General features: G+C 44.9%; 1 protein-coding gene across 3 annotated transcripts in view; it reads right to left on the bottom strand.

Moving 5' to 3' along the window:
• The window catches only part of METTL17 (methyltransferase like 17), a 40089-nt gene that overhangs the window by 18291 nt on the left and 7740 nt on the right, over positions 1-14058 (bottom strand). For all 3 annotated transcript variants that reach the window (XM_068241198.1, XM_068241188.1, XM_068241178.1), the window contains exons 2-9: positions 13415-13568; positions 10284-10424; positions 6346-6433; positions 5740-5821; positions 3551-3624; positions 834-928; positions 348-418; positions 114-221 (exon numbers count right to left, since the gene is read on the bottom strand). In XM_068241198.1, coding sequence (XP_068097299.1) covers positions 114-221; positions 348-418; positions 834-928; positions 3551-3624; positions 5740-5821; positions 6346-6433; positions 10284-10424; positions 13415-13472 — 717 coding nt within the window. In that variant the 5' untranslated portion in view covers positions 13473-13568. The remainder of the gene's footprint in view (positions 1-113; positions 222-347; positions 419-833; positions 929-3550; positions 3625-5739; positions 5822-6345; positions 6434-10283; positions 10425-13414; positions 13569-14058) is intronic.

Here is a 14058-nt window from a genome sequence, read left to right as displayed (position 1 = left end):
GCCCCCGCCGATGGGCGTATTGCGGTCGTTTGGGCCTGGACTTTGCCGCCGCCCATCGGCTGGGGGCGGTCCTTAAGTGGTTAAAATAAAACAGCATATAAACACACACTGACCAAGAAGCCTCCTGTCTTCCTCCATAAAGCTTGGATGGTCTTTTGTCTTGCAGCAAAGTTTGGAAGCTCATTCAAAGAGAAAGCAGAAATAACGAGGTCGTACTGCACCTGTGTAAAGCAGATGAGAGCAAATAGTATGTCAAAAGGAAAAACATGACGTCCAATAGTTTCACCTAACCAAACAACATTAAGAAAAATCATGCACACTTAGGCTCTGACTTCTAAACAGCATACCTTGGGAGAAACTGGCAAAAATTGCCGAAAATACACGCCATGTATGTGCATTCTACTTGTCTCTGATCCACCTGCCAACAGAACCAAAAAGAAGGAATGAAGGACATTTACATTATTGACACATGACAAATAATAACCTCTGCCCATTAAGTATCACTTTTGGAACAAAACTGTGTTAAAAAAAAATATATATTTTTTGTAAAAATTGCAAAATGAAAACATCATCAAATGGATTATACCTCTGGATTTTTAAGCGATTGGCAGAAAACATGGGGTGGAATTTTAGAATAAGCCTTTTTATGTCTACCTTCAGCAAACTGATATGAATAGCGCTTGATAGAGGTTGCCTTTGCAAAATGACAAACAAGATATAAGTATCTGTATATTTGTTAGTTGTATCTATGTTCCCCTTGTCGTCTTATGTTGGCGCTATATAAATAAAAAATAATAATAATAATAATAATAATAAGTAGAATCCCAGCTTACCTCTCAGTATCATTTCACTGAGGTTGTTCATTGATGCAGAAGTGTCAACACACATGTACTCCTTCACACTGTTTCCCCATAAAGCATGAGCTGCCCTAAAGCGGTAACATAAAAAAAACAGAGTTTTCAGATAAAGATGTTAAGCTGAAAAAATAAATAACATGTACAATGACCTATTTTTTCACAAATTTAGAGATGGTATTGAGAAAGTCAATTTGGGTGTGTGGCCTGTTCCTTGTATAGAAGCTATTTGATTAGATGATGTCCAATACCGTATATACTCGCATACATGCCGAATTTTTGACCCCCAAAAAGGGGGTCAAAAGTTGGGGGGGTCGGCTTGTATGCGAGTCTTCCCTGGTGGTCTAGTGGTGGGTGGTCCGTGCCCCGCTCCCCCCCCCCCCCCCCTTCCCGCTCCCCCCGCGGCCGCCGCTGCTATTACCTGCTTAGGCAGCGGCCGCTTCCTGTTCCGCGTTCCCCTTCTGAAACTTTTCAGAGTGTATCACAGCAGCGCGCCCGGCGCTGCTGCTGTGACGATGCAGGGGGCAGGATCGCCGCTATAGGGATCCGCGCTCTTTCCTGCACTCTGCATCGTCACAGCAGCAGCGCCGGGCGCGCTGCTGTGATACACTCTGAGAAAGTTCAGAAGAGGAACGCGGATTAGGAAGCGGCCGCTGCCTAAGCAGGTAATAGAAGCGGCGGCCGCGGGGGGAGCACTACCTACCTATGCTGGGCACTATACTGGCTAAACTGGGCACTATACTAGCTAAACTGGGCACTATACTAGCTAAACTGGGCACTATACTGGCTAAACTGGGCACTATACTGGCTAAACTGGGCACTATACTGGCTAAACTGGGCACTTTACTAGCCATACTGGGGCACTATACTAGCTAAACTGGGCACTATACTAGCTAAACTGGGCACTATACTGGCACTATACTGGCTAAACTGGGCACTATACTGGCTAAACTGGGCACTTTACTAGCCATACTGGGGCACTATACTGGCTAAACTGGGCACTATACTGGCTAAACTGGGCACTATACTGGCTAAACTGGGCACTTTACTAGCCATTCTGGGGCACTATACTAGCTAAACTGGGCACTATACTAGCTAAACTGGGCACTATACTGGCTAAACTTGGCACTATACTGGCTAAACTGGGCACTATACTGGCTAAACTGGGCACTATACTGGCTAAACTGGGCACTATACTAGCTAAACTGGGCACTATACTGGCTAAACTGGGCACTATACTAACTAAACTGAGCACTATACTGGCTAAACTGGGCACTTTACTAGCCATACTGGGTCACTATACTAGCTAAACTGGGCACTATACTAGCTAAACTGAGGCACTACCTACCCATACTGGGCGCTATACTGGGCACTTTACTAGCTATACTGGGCACTACCTACCTATACTGGGCACTATACTAGCTATACTGGCACACACTGGGGGGCTGCACCAATCCAGCATTTCCTACCCCCGGCTTATATGGGGGTCAATCATTTTTCCCTGTTTTTTCAGGGAAAAGTTGGGGGGTCGGCTTATATGCGGGTCGGCTTATATGCGAGTATATACGGTAAATCCTTTTTAAAAGTATCTGGTAAAGAACATACACTTGAAACTTCTTGCACTACAGACTGGTATTGCTTTAGACTGCAATCATTTTAGATATCCAGTCTGTGTCTTCCCTCTACATACTGAACAGCAGCCTAAAACTCACTACATAAACTCATGTGATTACATTTTAAAAATGGGGAGAGCAGGCATGTGTAATGGTCTCTCCTCATGCCCTTCACTCCTCCTGTTCTCCTGCGTCACCCTCCATTTTGGTCCACCGACCACGTCACAACTACGTAGTGTGCATGTATAGAGCATTCCCGGCCACAGGCACTAGATCAAGGATGCACGTCACCGGGCAGCGCCTGCGCAATCTTCACTGACCCTCCGACTAGGGAGTAGCTTCAGAGGATCAGTGCACCAAAAACAAGGGCGACGGAGGAGAATGGGGGGAGGGGTGGGCATGAGGAGAGCCTACTACAAATGCCTGCTCCCTGAGTTTTAAAATTTTTGTTTGGGCTACGGTATCCTTTAAAGATGCCATGAAGATATTTATGGCAAATTTCAAAACCAAAAATAACAGACACGACATGCTGCTCTTCCCCGATGAGGAAGGCTGTTTTGCCTTCTTCCGGGTGTTGGAGCGCATCCAGGAGACTGGTTTGTTGCCATGGCGACGACGCTCTGGTAGCGTCGACGAGCGTGGTGACGTGCCGTGATAGTGGATGGCGATGGGCTGTACTCCGAGAGGATGCACGCTCACGCTATCCGACGTGGGACGTGACGCAAGTCAGGGAGGAACAAGTGGGCGGATACCCTTCCGGGGTACTTTTAGACGCACACTTGCCCGTGGCGTTTGAGCCTTATCCACGCCGCGGAGAGCAGCGGTCCAGGAGGAAGCTACCAAGCGAAACAATTGTTGACCGGAGAGTCTCTGTGGGTGGTGACACCAGAGCGGTGATGTATATATGCACAATGTGAATGGATATGCTGTCAATATTGTCATCTTGCCAAGCTATGCGATTAAATCGGACAGTTGAAACCTGTTGGTGCCCATGTGATATTGTGATGCAGTGGTCAAAAATAACAGCAGCTGGACCACAGCAATATCAGTGGAATTCTTGCTACGGCAACCAGCTATACTCACCATATAACCGTTCCAACACCAGAACCAAAATCCATTAATGTCAGTGGCTTGAAGTCAGGTACACGCTTGTTGATCTGTAATATAAAAAGACAATAAATTAAATGGTGAGATTACTAGCAAAACTAGCTTACCAGTTAACCATCTTCTTTTCCACTAGGCTTCTAAACTTTTCACTGAAGCAGGAAGCACACTTGTATCTCCAATTTTTGAATTTGGAGGTTTCTGGCATTCCATGTTTGAGTAGCGATTGTGTTTTTATTATTTTTCAGACAGCAGTGAGATACTTTGTAATTGGTACAGTGCAAGATTTACACCTCAGGAGTGTATAGGCACAGAAGTTCTGGTGCCCTATACTCCACCGCCCTTCAAACCCCACCGCAAGCCTTGGTTCGCCTGCCAGATCTAAATTGCGCTGGCTCCCTCCATTTCCTGGCTCACCCAGCCATCACCTCACACCGTCCCTTCCCATACTTATCCTGCCCACAGTCACCATCCTGGAGCCATATTGATACCCCCACCCCTGGACGATAGAGAGCTGGATCAGCAGGCTGGATGTGACCACCCATCCAGCTATCTATGCTACATGCACGAAGCTGGGCTGGTGAACACTGAGGAAGTATAGAGAGCAGAAATGGCAGCCACATCCAGCTCTCTGTGCTCCAAATTAGTGATGTCAATGCAGCTCTTACATGGTGAGTGCAGTTTGCTAACCCATGACAAAATAACTCTGGTGCTTCTAAGGTTATGCTTAGTGCTAAGTCTAGCACTGCAAATGATCATTTCAGATGATCAAAGCTTTATTTACACTGTGCTGACAGTCTAAGTTCACACTGGGGTATTGCAGTATGTTGGGTCATGCAATATAATCCCATTACTAACACAATGCAATTATATTGTAATGAGACGCTCACATTGGTATGTCAGCAGCAGCTTCATGTACAAAAAACGCACAGTACTTGCATAAACGCCAGTGAAATTTATGTGCGTTGTGTGGCTAGGATTATAGCCTCACAAACAGTTCTTTGTTAGGTGCTTGTAATACCGCATATTTATGGTACCTCACAATACAGAAATGTACCTCTCAAACAATGCTAACTATGCAACATCCTTAGATAACGAGTTACCTCAGTATAGGGGAGCCTCTGGATAGTTCCACGATGTTCCAGTCCTGGGACCTTCTCCCGATTGTACTCCTGCCTGTGTATGAGCATGACCACACTGTACCGGTGCAAGTAAGGCCTGCTCCTGCCCAGTAACACAGCTACAGCACAAGCACGCACCATACTCATGCCTACCCAGTGATGCAGCACTCACACACAGACAAAAGCCCTACCACAAAGAAGAAGAGGTTCCCGGAGGATCGGAAAAGTCTCTGGGACATCCAGAGGCTTCCCTCCACTGTGGTAAGTACCTAAGTTTTCCTTTTTTTTCACTCACAGGTTTGCTTTCATGCATGCAATAATGATTTGTGAATTGAGACAGAGTTCTTTTTTTGTCATATTGCTCCTTACTCCCTCATAACAGAAAATAAAAGGTTGTTTATTCTGTCTGCAGTCTTTTATGGTGTGAAATATTTAAAGGAAACCTAAACCCTAGGAAAAAAATGAGTTTCACTTACCTGGGGCTTTTACCAGCCCCCTGCAGCCATCCTGTGCCCTTGACGTCACTCCCGGATCCTCTGGTCCCCTGCCGGCAGCTAGTTTCGTTTTTGCCGACTCGGAGTCGGCAGGCTGCCACGTGTATTATTACACGCGTTACCGCAGTAATAGGACGCTATAGTGGGTGTCAACGCGTATCTTAGTACGTGTTGACACCCGATATAGCGTCCTGTTACTGCAGTAACGCGTGTAATGATACGCGTGGCGGCCCGCCGACTCCGAGTCGGCAAAAACGAAACTAGCTGCCGGCGGGGGACCAGAGGATCCGTGAGTGACGTCGAGGGCACAGGATGGCTGCAGGGGGCTGGTAAAAGCCACAGGTAAGTAAAACTCGTTTTTTTACCTAAGGTTTAGGTCTCCTTTAAATCTGCTCCATTAATGCATCCATTATGTGAGGTTCCTGTTCCACCTTTGCCCACAGATGGGGTTAAATCTTTGGAACAATACTTTTAACTCAGACTTAGAAAGTTAGTGGCATGTGTGAAAAGAATTCTGCATTAAGCATTTCTAATTTTTATTTTAACAACTCACCTCGTATAAAGCTCTTGTTACAGCTGCATATCCACCATCAAATCGTGCAGCCAAGTACACCAAGCCAATATGCTGTGAGTAACTGCATGAGAACATTGCAACAATAAGTATGTGCAATCATACTGTGACAATAGATGCAGTATAAAGTACATTCACATGCTGTAAAGGCTCAGTGACGCTTCCATTAATAAAGATAGTACTATATATGTCATACCCATTTTTTTCTACAAACAAGATCTCACATTAAACAATAGAATCCTTTTATACTAAACACCAAGGGACCAGGAAAACCAGTTTACTATATCAGAAGTTTACTATATCATAATTGGTCATACATTGTATATTTTTACAGACGCATTTGCTGGGACCTGAGGACTGAGTTTACTATATCCAGAAGTTTACTATAACGAGATTCTACTGTATTTTTAAAACAAAGTTACCAGGCCCCATACTCCTCTGAGTTCAGGTAACCCTGAATTTCTTATAGTCACCTTTTTACTGAAATCTATCTAGTGGATTAATTTGGTAAATAGGGTATTTATCATGTGCCAACCTGGTACAGCATGAAAACATGAAGTTTCTAATTAACAAAATGAAAATACTTACTTTAAAGGTTGCCAGTTATATGTACTCTTACGCAAAGCATTTAACACTTGATTTTTGATCTTCTCCTCACGATCAACTGGATCCATCTCTGTCAAGAGCACAAAGGGTCACAGTTATGTTGTGCATTCTCACTATATACATACAAGTATTTTAAAGAGAACACGATGTGGTGTGGGGGAAGGGGTTCAGATGGGACACAGAGGCATGTTCTTCATTCTCTGCTCCCCACCTCCGCGCTGTAGTCCCCCCCCCCCCCCCCCCCCCCACTGCCACTATATTTGTCGGAGGGTAATGGGAGGAGAGGGATTCCCGGCTCAAACGCCCCTTAGGGGCGTTCCTGCAGGCTTTCCAGAGCTGCCATTGGGCAGCTCTCTTTCCCTGGCCACACCCCCTGCCGCTCCACCGCCTCCCTGTGTGCTGGAAGAGAGATCTCTATCTTGCCAGTGTCATGACCCAGAGGCCACAAAAGTGAAAGTGGGCCCTAGCAGGCCTCAGGAGCAGCGGAGAGTGGCATGGATGGCGGCTACCTGATCCGCCCAGCTCCCCGGATCAGATAGCAAAGGGTTTTGGTTTTTTTTAATTATATGAGCCCAACTCGGGTTCTCTTTAAAGGACTTCCGAGGCCAACTCTAAAAAAAAAAAGTTAAAATACCTGCATCACATTTGAAGGCACGGAGGACGCCGTCCGCGCCCTCGGTGACATTCCAACGGGTCCCCGCCACTCAACAGCCCTCCAGGCCGGCTTCCGACCGCACCGCCCGGGTCGGGCTCTCCTGCCTCCACTAACATGGCCACATGAGCTGGCCGCAGTTGCGCAGTCCGCATAGCCGCGAATGCGGCTGCGCAGCTCTAGGGCCTCCCAATGATCCACGCTACAGGAAACAGCCTGTAGCGTGGATCAGGAGGTAGGCCCTGAGCTATGCGGACTGCGCAGCCACGGCCAGCTCATGCGGCCATGTTAGTGGAGGCAGGAGAGCCCGACCCGGGCCGTGCGGTCGGTACCCGGCGGAACGGCATGGAGGGCGCGGACGGCATCCTCTGTGCCTCCAAATGTGATGCAGGTATTTAACTTTTTTTTTTTAGAGTTGGCCTCGGAAGTCCTTTAACCTCCTTTGCGGTAACTCCGAACATAGTTTGGGGTAAGCCGTGCAGGAGGTTTTCTCCGGCCCTGCTGGGCCGATTTGTTTATTTTTTTTTTTTTTTGCTGCACGCAGCTAGCATTTTGCACACCGATCGCCGCTATCCGTCACGCTGCGGGGCCCCTCCCAGATCCTGTGCGCTGCCTGGCCAATCAGTGCCAGGCAGCGCTGAGGGGTGGATCGGGACTCATCCCGCCCTGTCGCCATGGCGACGGGGAAAGCTCTCCAGGAAATCCTGTTCTTTGAATGGGATTTCCTGATTGGAGATCGCCGAAGGCGATCGAAGCGGGCGGGGGGATGCCGCTGAGCAGCGGCTATCATGTAGTGAGCCCTGGGCTCGCTACATGATATACGAAAAAAAAAAACTGCTGCGCTGCCTCCTGGTGGAATTTTTTATACTGCCAGGGGGGTTAAGGACTGTTGTGCTGTACTACCAATGCAACAGCAAAATACAGTCAACTATTTTAAAGGAATTTAATTCACAAAAAAATGGATTGCAATGTATATTACAATGCATTACCATAAATAAAAAATAAAAAAATCAGTATGCTGACTGTTAGTGTACTGACATGACCACCAACTCCCCCACCCACTACCACCACCACCACCGCACTAATTCTTCTAGGCACATTTGCACACAGTTTGTGAAGGAACTTGGCATGTAGTTTGTTACAAACATCTTGTAGAAATAACCACAGATCTTCTGTAAATGTAGGCTGTCTCAATTCCTTCTGTCTCTGCATGTAATCCCAGACGCACTATAATGCTGAGATCAAGGCTTTGTGCAGGCATACATGTAATTAAGGAGCTGGGAAATTTGGGAGCAGGATAAAGCTGAAAAACGGTTCACCATGCCCCTGCAAAAGGCCCCGGCAGCGTTAATTACTATTCCCTCTCCAAGCCGCCATTGACACTGGGGTAAGACATAATTTGGCATATAGCTATTGCTGGAGACCGAATTACGTTATTTTATCGTAATTTGTATTCCATCTTTTGGCACCGCCCACATTCCTGACTGATCACCACTATAGCTGTAATTCAAATTATGGCCTATGACTGAGCTTAAATTTCCAGCGCTGTTTTTGCCTGACTCACTGTGCAGGTCATACCATCACGTCAAGGACTGCTTGTTCTTCTTTGTGCTGAAGATAGTTTTTTATGACACTGGCTATATGTCCAAAGTCATCCTGCTACATAGTAAATCTAAGGGCCAATCATTCACTTGCCTTCCTGAAGATATTGCTTGATGCTTGTATTTCTTAACACAGAGGACACCATTAATCCTTACCAAATCTCCAGCTCCATTTGCAGAAATGCAGCATCAAACCTGCAGAGAACCTCCACTATGCTCCACAGTTGTCTGTAGACCATACAGTGAACAAGCTGCCTTATGCTACTCATCAGTCTAGAGCACCTGCTACCATTTTTCTATACACACCCCAGTTCTAATGTTTTCATGCAGTTGCTTGGAATTGTTTCCATGGCTTTTTGCCTATACTTCCTCAATGAAGGCCTCTTCTGGCCAGACTGCTCCGGACTGTTCATGGGAATGTCTGGGTCCCACTAGTTTCTTCAAGTTCTGAGCCAATTGTTCTGCTGGACAGCTTCTATTTTTGAATGGAAAGTAAGCATGGTGTGTCTTTCATCCTTCTACTTGGCTGAGCACTGTTTCTATAGTCCACAATGTTGCCTGTCTGTGCTTCTTCAAAAGTAAGGCCCGGTTCACATTAGCGTTCCCTGTCCGGATTCGCCAGGCCGGATCCGGACCATATACTGTACAAACGGAAGGTACGCTCCGCATAGCAATGCAAAGGCTATGAGGACGTTCACGCGTGTCCGTTCCGTACAGTACGGAGCCGGACGCTTTTCCAACATGCGCTATTTTTCGGTCCGGATCATCCGGCCCACGCACCCGGACCGGAGCCTGACTGCACCATCCGGAAATATGAAAGCCATGGGAAACGGAAGCACAGAACACACTGGAGACAAACACCGGACGTTCTACCCCACTTCCTATGCGTATTTATAGCGACCATTTCGGATGGGAATACATGGGCCCAGCATATCTGGAGTGGAGCAGCAGTGACACACGTGCTGGAGCTGTTTTGGCAGTATGTCGGAGGTGGAGGTGAGGCCTACAGTGGAGGACCTGATTCTACAGGTGCACCTTCTGCAGACCCCAACATTTTTATGGTAATTTTGTTATTTTTTTACCCCACGGATCCGGATGGCAGCCTCATGCATGCCTGATGCAAACGTACCGGATCCGGATCCGATCCGGATCCGGTCCGTTTGCATGCCAAAACGCAAGTGTGAACGGGGCCTAAGCAGCACATCTTGAAACCCAAGTCTGCTGTAAAATATTTGCCCGAGACAGAACTTGCTGATGCAGTAAAACTACCTTGTGTCTTATTGCTGTGCTTATCGCCATGGTGTCTTCCACATCCTCACTCATATCCCACAACATGGCTATTCCTCATTTATTTTTAAAGTATACCCCCTGCAAAGCTACCTAAGGTAATCACAGAGGTATGTTCATGCTGGATCCACACACATCTATGCATTGTCCGATCCTCTCCTCATACTACTGATCACCACAATCAATCATTCTTTGGAAAATTTGAGTTTCAGCTAAAGTCACATTTTCAGACAGGAAGAAACAGGCTTGTAGTGATGTTTTCTCCTAGCGCCCTCCCATTCCCTCCTCTTTCCTACCTCATTCACTCCCCTTACAGGAGGGTGATAAGAAGGAACTTGTGCTGTTTTATAAAATGAGGATACTGCGTGAAATAATCTTACCCGACTCGTTCTGCAGTCTTTCTTTAAACTCATCCTCTAGCTGAGATGCTTTTAATCTCAAGTCACTGTCTTCAACTGGACATTTCCTGCTCCACAAGTAGTTCTTCAAAGAAGAAACTTGCTCTTGTCGGATAGAGCAGTCTTGAGTTAAAGAACAAAGAAAAATTTGATACAAAAAGCAAACATAAGATACGAATAACATTGATAGACATTGATAGATTCAGCTAGGGAAAACATGCTTCTGAGCTGTATTTCTGAAATTTATTTTCCTGCATTTTCCATTTATACACCACCACCAACAAATTCCAGACAGATTCAGAGAACACCAACTATTCTAATTTCACCACCTCTCTATAAAATATTATATTATCCAATGTCCCCCCAAACTCTCACAATAATGGGCATGATTCATAAAGCTTTTGCAACCCTTTTCCTCTGTTTTCACTCTTATCTATGTTACATTTTTAAGCCCCAAAGAGCAAAAATATAATATATTTAAGGTAAAAAAAAAAGTAATATTGAAATTAAGTTAATTGGGAACAAATTACCTTTTTGATTATAAATGTGTTGAAAGGTTATTTTCAATTTTCAAGGCAATTTATTAATTAGGTGATAAGTCATTAATGAGAAGTTTTGTGAATAAAGCCCATTGTATATAATGTACTGCATGCTTTTTTAATACATTACTTGTTTATTATAAATACAAAAAGATAAATCAGCGTTATAAACAGTTCATGGGGTACATCAATCACATGATGGAGATCAGTAGACACCCAGTGTAGGAATCAGCTTCTGAGATTACATCCCACTAAGTAAAATAAAAGCTTACCAGCCAAAAATAGCCTTACATATGGGGCTCTATATGCATATATAAAACTTACATATTTCCCTATGCATATAGGGCCCATATGTAAGTTTTAATAATGTTGTGTATTTTACCATTGGAGCTCCAGGGGCTTGATTCACAAAGCGGTGCAAAGTGTTTGCACGCCAGTGAAAAGCCCCTTATCACGCCTAAACTCACTTTAGGCATGATAAGAAGCAACTCGCGCGAGTTTTGCGCGCGCAGCGTCCCCGCTTCGCGCGAAGCTCCCATTAAGCCCTATGGGACTGTACGCGCGGAAACTTCGCGCGAGTTAGAGCAAAAATCGGTGATAACTCAGTGGTGCAAAGGTTAGCACGCCTAAAGTCTTTTAGGCGTGATAACTGAGTTATCACCGCTTTGTGAATCAAGCCCCATGTATTAAAAGGTCTACACTTGGATCTTGTTTTATTCATTAATTTACTATGACACCTGTCACTCTGAGTCTGATGATGGGGGTTGTCCTACGAATCGTATGAAGACCCCCTTCTGTATCTCGCTGCTAGGGTGTTGTGGATACCTACCTTGGACTCTGTTTGCAGGAAGTTATATGGCCTTACCATTCGGGCTATTTTAGGCTGGTAAGCCTCTATACTGTTGGTGGTGTGTAATTACAGAAGCCGATTCTAAAGGTGCGTACACACATGCGACTATAGTCGTTTGAAACGATCGTTCAAAAAAAAAAGCAACCAACGATCATTAAGTCTAACGACGGACGAGCTAGATTGTTAAAAACGAACGATCTAGCTTGGCGGATTTTTTCTAACGACGATCGTTTGCAAAAGTAGTACATCGTTGGAAACGGTCGTTCGTACTAGGCTTGACATGTGCATTTCGCTATTTCTCCATGAAACTTCTCATTTTTATGCGCAAGCGCAATAGTTGCTTTACGTGATGTAACGTTCGTTCTAACGATCAGATCGTTACACACATTTAAAAACTAACTTTACTTAGGTCGTTCTTTCATCAATTAAAAGTTCGTTCGTCGTTCACAACGAACGATCGATGTCGCATGTGTGTACGTAGCATTACACTGGGTGTCTACTGATCTCCATCATCTGATGTACCTCATGAACAGTTTGTAGTGCTGATTTATCCCTTTATGTTTATGCTATTTGGGACTGTGGAAGAGTCTTTTTACTTCAGCTGCTGTGTTTGGAAAGTTGCTGGTGCTGTGTTTTTTGCCTTTTGTGTTCATTACTTGTTTATTGTCTCTAAACAAAATTTTCACTGACTGAAGGACACTGATATACTACTGGCATATGTGTTTTATAGTGTTGAGCTGAAATTTGCATAATTTCATGTTTCCATAATTACGGACGCAAATTTTGACACTGCGTTGCGAATTCGTAATTTCATAATTGCCATACAAAAAGTAATTCGGAACTCCATAAGCAAAATTTCCATCACGTAATTTCGCGTTTCGGTGAAAATTTGTGTTTAACGAGAAATTTAGTGTTTTTCTATTAAAACAGTTATTGTAATTACGAAAATGGACATAATTTTGTTTTTGACAATTTGCGGACTGTCGCAGTTTTCATTCAGTAGATTTCGTTCATCCTGCCACGCAGTCACGACGCTCCCACTGATTGCACAGTTTTCTCCCCACCGTAATACACTCGCCCTGCTGTCTGTATGACTGCAGACCTCTGTGAGCCAGTCAGGAGCCGTTTTCATTGGCTCCTGGCCCTGTCATCACTGTAAGCCAATCCCATTGGCTTACTTTGATTGACAGAGTCAGGAGCCAATGAAAGCGGCTCCTGACCGGCGCACAGCGCTCTGCCGTCATAGGGACGGCAGAGAGAGGGACCTGCAGCGGAGACATAATGGCGTGAACGGCGGAGTATTGCAGCGATTCGTCAGGAGGCGCGTTTTACCGCACTAGCAGTCTCTGGTCCTCAAGGGGGCAGAGACTGCTGGTAAGTAAATGGTTAATAGTAATTATGCAAATTTAAGTAATTACTAAACTCAAGAAAGTCACTCGTTTATTGCAATTACTCATAATGCAAAGGCCCTGCATGTGCTGTCGCTTTAAATGTATCAGGAGGCTACCTGCAGCAACTTCTAAGACAGGTGCTCTTTGCCAAGGTGCACTTAGCGGCCATGCATGCTGAGACATTTGATTTTGGGCCTTGCAATATCTGATAATGCAAAGGTCCCTGCACGTGCGAAATTTTCATAATCATAATTAGGTCATTACGCTCATCACTAGTGTTTTGCATGAAATATGCTCGTCTTCTCATATCAATCTCAAAAACGTTAAACTTACTTTTCATAATAGACCTAGCTGCATCTACTGCCTCTTTTGGGAGATGGACAATATTCATATGCAGGATTCCTGGGTGTTTGCGGTGAGGAACACTGGACAAGAAATCAGTGGAGTTGTCGAGATTAGGTTTTCCAGAGACTGCTGAACATAATGCCTGTATTGAGATAAGAAATCATTTTATAATAGATTGATAGGCAAAAAGAGAAATATCACAAAAGGTGCTAAAACAGCATTTCTCATATCTGTCCTCATGTCCCACCAATGGTATAAGTTTGCTAGCAACCTCACAAATGAACATATGAGGAAAATAAAGTCTCAACAAGGAGGATTAACTAGTTACTGTACCGCATGCAATATATCTACGCCCGCACTCCAGTGCGCATTCTCATCGCTGCTCGTTAGTGCACAGGTGAATGAATGGGAACAGAGTTACCATTCACAGATCTAAGTGTCTGTGATCAATGATCACCGGCATCAATTAGAAGCCGATGTAAATGATAAAAAGAAAGTAAAAGCACATAACTTGAGTTCATGTAAACTGTTCACAGAAAGAATGAAGTGGGAGGGACATCTAGTGGCCAAATAGTAAAATGACACAAATACATAAATCTCACATTAAAATGAACCCCTTACCTCCCCACTCT

This window comes from Hyperolius riggenbachi, chromosome 1, assembly GCF_040937935.1.
Source record: "Hyperolius riggenbachi isolate aHypRig1 chromosome 1, aHypRig1.pri, whole genome shotgun sequence".
In the NCBI taxonomy this organism is placed as follows: Eukaryota; Metazoa; Chordata; class Amphibia; order Anura; family Hyperoliidae; genus Hyperolius; species Hyperolius riggenbachi.
Note: the sequence above shows the minus strand (reverse complement) of the source record. Positions and strands in the feature narration are given on the sequence as shown.